General features: G+C 34.9%; 1 protein-coding gene and 1 long non-coding RNA gene across 2 annotated transcripts in view; one reads left to right on the forward strand and one right to left on the reverse strand.

Annotated features, from left to right (window-relative positions):
* The window catches only part of LOC107722908 (uncharacterized), a 21,575-nt gene extending 17,414 nt beyond the window's left edge, over nt 1-4,161 (forward strand). The window contains exons 3-4 of the long non-coding RNA XR_001637860.1: nt 3,897-3,999; nt 4,088-4,161. This is a non-coding gene — a long non-coding RNA (uncharacterized LOC107722908). The remainder of the gene's footprint in view (nt 1-3,896; nt 4,000-4,087) is intronic.
* The window catches only part of LOC107722900 (interferon-induced helicase C domain-containing protein 1-like), a 35,938-nt gene that overhangs the window by 14,043 nt on the left and 13,251 nt on the right, over nt 1-8,644 (reverse strand). The window contains exons 5-8 of the mRNA XM_016531396.1: nt 7,806-8,002; nt 6,142-6,352; nt 3,947-4,164; nt 2,070-2,174 (exon numbers count right to left, since the gene is read on the reverse strand). Of these exons, the coding sequence (XP_016386882.1) occupies nt 2,070-2,174; nt 3,947-4,164; nt 6,142-6,352; nt 7,806-8,002 (731 nt within the window). The remainder of the gene's footprint in view (nt 1-2,069; nt 2,175-3,946; nt 4,165-6,141; nt 6,353-7,805; nt 8,003-8,644) is intronic.

The raw sequence follows: 8,644 nt of genomic DNA on the forward strand, positions 1-8,644 counted from the left end.
TTGTCTGTCATTTCGAAGCTTAAGTTGCATACGGTTTTCTTTAGTTTTAATTTGCTTAACTATTGATCTGACCCAGTAGACGCCATAATCCCACTCTGTCTCTCTCCTGTCCCGCTTTCCATTTTTTTTTTTAATGGTGGGTGTTTACGCAGTTGGTTAGAGCAGTGCTGATTGGGGAGAACGGAGGTGCGCTCACTCTTGCCCAGGGCAAGTAAGACTGCAACTCAAGGCTGGCAGTCATGCATATGCTCTGGAACAGAGTAATATCGCGTCCACATCGCAGGCTTTGCGATTAGGAAATCGCAACGTCTCAAATCGCGATTTTGATTCGATTTCGATTAATCGCACAGCCCTACTAGTGGCACCAAAAAATAATTGCAAAAGTCATTGACTATTTTTAAACAAGACTCAAGACTTTCTCACAAGACTATTTTCAAACAAATTTTTAAAGATAAACTTAAGAATGTTCTTAAGTGCAAATCTTAAAGGAACACTCCACTATTTTTGAAAATAGGCTCATTTTCCAACTCCCCTAGAGTTAAACAGTTGAGTTTTACCGTTTTCGAATCCATTCAGCCGATCTCCGGGTCTGGCGGTAGCACTTTTAGCTGTAGCTTAGCATAGATCATTGAATCTGATTAGACCGTTAGCATCTCGCTCAAAAATGACCAAAGAGTTTCTATATTTTTCCTATTTAAAACTTGACTCTTCTGTAGTTACATCATGTACTAAGACCGACGGAAAATGAAAAGTTGCGATTTTCTAGGCCGATATGGCTAGGAACTATACTCACATTCCGGCGTAATAATCAAGGAACTTTGCTGCAGTACCATGGGTGCAGCAGGCACAATGATATTACGCAGTGCCTGAAAATAGGCTTATTGGAAGTTACCTAGCTGGGGACTATTTTCAGGCGCTGCGTAATATCATTGCGCCTGCTGCACCCATGGTATGGCAGCAAAGTGGCCATATCACCCAGCCCTAGTTAGTTAGTTTGTTTATTCTTAAGAATGTTTTGTGTTTAAAATTTATTTCTTAACCTAAATTCCAAGAAGTTTGTAAGAAGTGCAGTTCTAAAAAAAAAAAAAAAAAACTACAACAAAACAAAACCTTAAAGTTCTCTAATATTTTCTTTAAAAAAAATCTTAAAAATTTTCCTTTTTCTGACAGACTTTCTTTGTTTGACTGTTCTTGCAGAAGCCTCACTGATGAAAAATTAATGTGAAACAACCCAATCAAATCATTTAACGTCTTACCTTTGAGGATTTAATGCAAGTTAGAGGTTTTCCTAACTTTACAAATTTATTTATGAGGATATTTAAGAAGATTATTTTTTAAAGGTTGAATTCTTCTCAAGTTTTGTCTTAAAAACAATTGTAAGAAAAAAGATAAGAACATTCTTAAAGGGATAGTTCACCCAAAATTGAAAATTCTAACCAAACAATTGATGGACCCCACTGACTTCCATAATACAGGAATATAGTACAGGGCCATCAGCTGTTTGGTTACCAACAGTCTTCAAAATATTCTTCAAAGAAATTCATACACATTTGAAACAACTTGAGCATTGAGTAAATGATGACAGAATTTTCATCTACTTAAAGCAGTATTTCAGGAGTATAAACTATCCATAACCTTTGCTCTTAAAGGGATAGTTCACCCAAAAATGAACATTTTGTCATCGTTCAGTTTCTTTCTTATGTTGAATACAAATGAAGAATTTTGAAGAACCAAACAGTTGTTGGTCCCCATTGACTTCCATAGTAGGGAAAGAAATACTATGAAATTCAATGGGGATCAACTTTTTGATTACCAGCATTCTTCAGAATATCTTCTTTTATGTTCAACATAAGAAATAAACTTAAACAGGTTTGGAATGACATGAGGGTGAGTAAATGATGACAAAATTGTCATTTTTGAGTGAACTATTCCTTTAAGTAAGAAAAAAATAAGCAGTTGAGAAGAATTTTATTCTTTTTTATATTCTTTTAATTCTTACTCCCATCCCAAACTAGTGGTGCAGAAATGACACACAAGTTTATTTGATGACACACATCAAGTGGAATTACCTCCTTCCTCTCTTCTGCTCTTGCAATCCTTTTGTATGGTGTTTTGGCCTCCTCTTCTTCGAAAGTCTTTGTTTTTATTGTGAAGGCGTCCAAGTTTGCACAGATCTGTAATGAATCAAAAATAATGAGACACATACTGTTGAACTCACAGCTCCAGTTTAGAGATGGCTAACACATAAACTGTGAAACGATCAATAGCATCACACATCAGTGGACATAAACTGACATTGAACGATTGAATAGCATTTACAAATAGCAAAACGTTAGTTTTGACTATATATTGTCATCTGATTCTTGACTTATCAGTTAGAATCACACATTTTGACTCATTTAGTAAAATATCCAGTTTACAGGAGTCATTTGATTGTGAATCAGACTACATTGGCTGGGTTTGTTGTTTGCATGTTTGTTGTTTCACTTCGTTGGACAAATGCAGATGTATTTAAGAACTGTCAATGTCTTGAAAAATCATGCGTTTTTAAAAGAAACCAATTCCCATTTCTTAACTTTGATTTCTAGTACTGAGAAACCAACGCTAAAGAGTTTCTCTTGGCACTTTGGTGCTGTTGTCATAAAGATTCATGGTAAAACAGGCCAGCAGAGTAATAATGTGATGCAGGGTCCTGACTGGAGAGGCATGAAAGGCATGCGGAGGTTTATGGCTGCCTCCAGCACAGGGGCCACGCAGAACATTGGAAACAGCTTTGCGGTGGAGAAAACAGTAAGAGATGTGGGAGAGGAGGGTGTGTGTGTGTGTGTGTGTGTGTGTGCAAAAGTCAGATTACAGAAAAACACTTAGGGAAGATTTGGTTTGTTGATTCGAGAGAAGAAGGAAAAGAACTTGAAGTAAAGCAGAATGTAGAATTTGTGCATTATAGTGTGCGTGTATGTGTATTCGCTTACATATGTATTTGCTCAGCCTTGTTCTCATAACATGTAACATGCACATTGCTGGTAGGCATGGGAGTTGTAGACTTTAACAATTTCCTTCCGCTTAATGATTCCAGTTCCTTAAAAGGCTGGAATACACTACACGGCTTTTAAAATCTGAACAGAATTCAAAAGCTAGGCATCATACACTAAACGACTGAGGATCATACACTACCAGACTTCATTAAAGTCATTCCCATAACAATAGACTCACGCAGATCTGAAAAAATCTGAGTATTCCAGGTTCTTGTGGTAATTTAAAGGAACTAACTATAACAATACTTGTACAGCATTTATTAATCTTAATGTTAATATCAACATTCACGAGTACATTAGTTAATGCACTGTAAACTAACATGAACATGAAAATTTTATTAACTAACATTAACAAAGGTTAATAAATGCTGTCGAAATATATTGTTCATTGTTAGCAAATGAGAAATGTTTTTCAAAGTCTCTTAAAAGTCACCAAAGCTGCATTTATTTGATGAAAAATACAGTAAAAGCAGGAAATATTATTGCAATTTAAAATAACTGTTTTCTATTTGAATATATTTTAAAAAGTAATTGATTCCTGTGATCAAAGCTGAATTTTCAGCATCATTACTCCAGTCTTCAGTGTCACATGATCCTTCAGAAATCATTCTAATATCATTATCAATGTTGAAAACAGTTTTGTTGTTTCATAATTTTGTGAAAACTGTGATACAAGTTCAAAGCATTTTTATTTATTTTTTAAATCAGAAATTCTTCGTAATATTATAAATGTCTTTAATTCATCCTTGCTGAATAAAAGTATTAATTTCTTTTTTTGTGCAATAGAAAGATGTGTTGTCTGCACCATCACAACTCAAATAACTCATTTTTTGTCTTTGCTGTATCATTGTACATAAGCAGAACAATGCAGAAGCTGAAGAAGCATTACTGGAAGCGAGCGTCGTTGTTACCTGGAGAATGTGTTCCTCCGCTCTCTGCTGGCTCATCGCTCCTCCCACACCAGGTGAGGCCGTCAGACCCAGAATCTGAGGAAGCGCAACTGGACTCTTCTCCTGCTTCTTCAATAGCTGGTTCTGGTGCTTCTGTTTCAGGTAGCGAATCATGATGTGGTTATACACACCGCCCTTCTTCGTGTGATGGCATTCGTCAATAACCATCAGAGTGAACTCTGCAAGTATAGGAATTAAATTTGAATTGAAAATCAGAATCAGAAAGAGCTTTATTACCAAGGAATTCGTCTTGGTGACAGGGTGTCTTGGTGTGGATGGAAGTACAGACATACATATAATTTAAGGTAGTAAAATGAAATATAACACTAATAATAAAGAGAATAGACAATAAATTAAAAATAGGATAACTATTGACAATTTAGAGTACTGTACCAATTTATAGGACATTATTTAAATATTTAAATATTTAAAATTCTTAATGTACTTCTAGTGCAAAATTCTCAGTTTTAATTCAATATTACTTAATATGAGATTTTATCATTTATAGAATATGTAAACTATTCTTAAATTATTTATGTACTTAATTTGAGATTTTATTGTGTGAAATCCGAGTTTAATGGCGAGACACTGCAGGCAAAAGTATTGTTTTTACATGCACTGGTTAGTTTTGAGATTTAGGGCTATGTAGCATGCATAGCTTGTCTTCTTTCAGACTAGTGGAAGGAAAACATCCAAAATACTCATTTAATTGTTTGTTATTCACTATCTAATTGCAACTGTAGATTTCAATTATAATACATATTTTTTAAGGATGATTTCACAAAATTAGTTTTTCACTCCATTTCAGCAGCACTTACATACACCAAACTTTACAGTTTTATTCCCATCTGTATTTTAAAGGTATTTACAGAACGGTTTGTTCCTATATCATTTGCCTGATTTTATACAGCATTTTGATGGTGGTTTTATGGAGTCCCCTCTGTAAAAAATCTTTCATTCTAATATGTTTATCCTATATTCAGATTTCCGTTCTGAAAATGTATGCAAATGAGTGCATATTTAATTGGCTAAAGTCTTATTTGCATATTTAAACATAACATTTCAGAAAACTTGTAATACAAATGAATTGTCTTAATCCACTTATTCATAGGGGGAAGTATAGTGATATCTATTATCACCTGTAGTGTCTTGCCATAAAGGGATAGTTCATTCAAAAATTAAAATTCTGATCAAAAATTCATCATTTACATATTCCAGTTTCAAACCTATATGACTTTTTTTTGTCCATTAAACATGAAAAAGAAGATATTTTGAGCAATGCTTTTAAATGTTTTTTTTTTTCTCAATGTTGTTTGGACTCAAGTTCTTCAGAACATCTTTTGTTTTCTGCAGAAGAAACTTGTACATGTTCGGAACGACATGAGGGAGAGTCAATGATGGCAGAATGATTATTTTTGGCTCAAATTTCCTTCCATAATTCCAATTATTTGTATTTGTACCATGAATCGCCAGCTATAATTTGATGATCATGACAGAACTGTATATACAAACCCCGATGAATGTTCATAGTCCTTACATACAAATAGCATTATTTTTTCTAGCATGTGTTTCTAATCATCAAAGGCGGGTGCTGTAAACCTCCAGTCCACTCTCACCGGCTCAGTTTACAGCCGTTTTTGTGCCGCCTTCCGGCGCTCCCAGGGGTCTCGGGGAAAAAAAAAAAAGAGCTAGTCTGCATTTCACACACTGACAAAGAGGCGGTGGGTGATGGGGCCACGTTTTACAAATCAGACTTTAAAGGTGCTGCCTGTTTGGCCCCTCAGGGCTGGAGTGGGAGATGAAATGGAGCTCAGACTCTGAAAATGACAGCAAATCTCCACTGAATTTGATCAGCCAGACATGTGGTCGAAAAAATAATAATAAAGGGTTTAAGAGTAAAACGGGGGGGGGAATCAACAAACAGCATATGCCACAGAGGAGGAATCCCACCTTGCGGCGGACGCTGCCAGAGAGACTCACAGGAGAGCCGAATCTGCCAGCAAAGACTGATGGGGGAAAAACACTGTCACATGAAACCTCAGAGGAGGAGCTCTGGTCTCCTTTCAACCTCTAACAGAAGCCGAACCCATTCGACTGGACTCTGACTCTCTGAGAGTGTCGAAATGATGTTTGGAGAGAAGGAAAATGTGACCTACGTGATAATTTGATCCCGTCCTCGTCGCCGTTCTTGGCTTTGGCCAAAGAGTTTTCCAGAATCTGTGCTGTGCAGATGATGATGTCGTTTTGCTCCATGATTTGTGGGAAGGAGATTTTGAGCTGCGAGGCTCCGCTGACCCGCTCCACTGAGTACTGGTGCTTCAGAAACCGCCCAAACTCGGCCTTGTAGTGCTGCTCGACCAGGGGAACCTGCAAAGATATCATATAGCATTATTAGGTTGCTAGGGTTTTCTGGTTGGTCGCTAGGGCATTGCATGACTTTTTTTGTGATATTACTTTAAATGGTCGTTTTGAGGAAGTGCTGAGTCGTGTGTTTGCACCACACTTCTGCTGATATTTATACGCTTTATGAACTTGAGCAGTTGAAGACATGATTCAGCAGGACAGAAAGTCCCTCTGCAGCTACAGCAAACAGTCGAAATCATCTAGTTTCTGTTTTTCTCTTTCAGAGGCCTGAAAAAACTCTAGCTCAGTGCCTGTTGATCTAATCAGCCTGGGAAGTAAAGAATGTTATTGCTCAAAAGTTGCACGTTAATAGCTCAGAAGACTTGTCTTAGATGTTTCTCTTAAAATTCTAAGAATAAACACAAATGAGACAATTGTTGACAAACAGTGAGAGCTTAGAGCTGTAAAATTATTGTTAATACCAAGATCATTTGGTCTTCGAAGAATTGATGAGAAATAAATAACGTAAATAAATATAAATAAATAAAGATATTTAAAAAAAAAAAAAATTTTTTATAGATGCCAAGGTTGTTTGGCCTGCAAAGAATTTGATGAGAAATGTTTGATTTTTAATTAAATAAAATCGATATAAATATTTATTTTAATGAATGAAGATATTTAAATACATTTAAAAAAATTATAGATATCAAGATTGTTTGAACTTCTAAGAATTTGTTTTGTTTTATTAAAATAAAATAAAATCAATATAAATATTTATTTTAAGAAATTAAATATTAAAATAAATAATTTTATAGATTATTAGAGAATTTATTAGAGAATTTATTAGAGAATTTATAGAATACCAAGATTATGTTGCCTTGTAAGAATTTGATGAGTAATGTGAGTTTTAATGAAATAAAATAAGTAAAATCAATATAAATATTTATTTTAATAAATAAAATATCTGAAAATTTTAAATAAATACATTTAAATAATAAATAAATAATTACATAAATAACAGATAACAAGATTATTCTGCCTTGTAAGAATTTGAAGAGAAATGTTTGAGTTTTAATAAAATAAATAAAATAATTAAGTATAAATATCAATTGAAATAAATAAAAATATTTAAATAAAGAATTTATTGATACCAATGTCATTTGGTCTTGTAAGAATTTGATGATAAATGTTTGAGTTTTAATGAAATAAATGAGATAAATATTTGAACAAACAAACAAATAATTGATTGTTTGATACCAAGATCATTTGATCCTTTAAGTATTTGATGAGACATTTTTGGGGTTTAACTAAATAAATAAATACAAATATTTAAATTCTTAAATAATTTAACAAAAAATAATAATACTATAGTTTACATTTTTGTTACTTACGATATTTTACTGTTTATAATATAGACACTATTATATGTTAGAGATGAATTTGTTATATTTGTAGTAAATGAATGGCCGCGCAGCACCTTGTTGACCAAAACAACAACTTTCCCCGGTTGTCCCATCTGCTTCCTCCTCTCCAAATGTTCCTTAGTGATATACACAGCAACTCTGGTTTTCCCACTTCCTGTAGGGAGGCAGATGATGATGTTCTTTTCCTCCAGAGCTGGTCTCGCCACCTCCATCTGATAGTCACGCAGTACAATATCCCTCTTGCGTTCCTCTGAGGAAGAGAGAAAGAGAGGTGATCCTGTAATCAGACAGTTGTGTTTGCCTGCAGCATCAGTGCAGAGGAGGTCGTGTGTCTCGGTGGTTCAGCTATTACAATTACAGCTGTGCTTTCTTTATCCCCTGCTAGTTAGAATAGCATTGCTGTTTATGAAGTCACCCACTCTAAAGCTCTGTAAGCCTGCTGTGAGTCTCACAAAACCTGAGAACATGTATAGGCAATATTTACCCTTAAAATCAAAATATATATATATTTTTTTTTAATATAATGAAATGAATTAAATGTTTCTGTCAGGACCACTATCGTCAAAGATGATTGACAGTTAGCATACAGTTTGGATTGGCGGTATGGTTCTGTTCTGGGCAAGAACTCCCTGCGCATCTATGCAGCCTAGCCTGGATGAGAGCAGGGAGAGCAGCGATACCCTCCCCCCCAGGGTAAACAGAACAGAACCAACAAATGCATTGCAGATATCGTTAAAGTTCAATAATGTTATGTACACATTTTAGAATTAGTCTGATTCAAAGGAGAATCAGAAGCCTGAATCCTGACTGACAGAGGAGGAGTTGGGGATGGAGGAGTATAATTAGCTATTGAGCAATGCGTAAACTGCTGATAATACTGAGGGACCTTATA

This window comes from Sinocyclocheilus rhinocerous, unplaced genomic scaffold (genome assembly GCF_001515625.1).
Source record: "Sinocyclocheilus rhinocerous isolate Xijiao unplaced genomic scaffold, SAMN03320098_v1.1 scaffold934, whole genome shotgun sequence".
Taxonomy (NCBI): Eukaryota; Metazoa; Chordata; class Actinopteri; order Cypriniformes; family Cyprinidae; genus Sinocyclocheilus; species Sinocyclocheilus rhinocerous.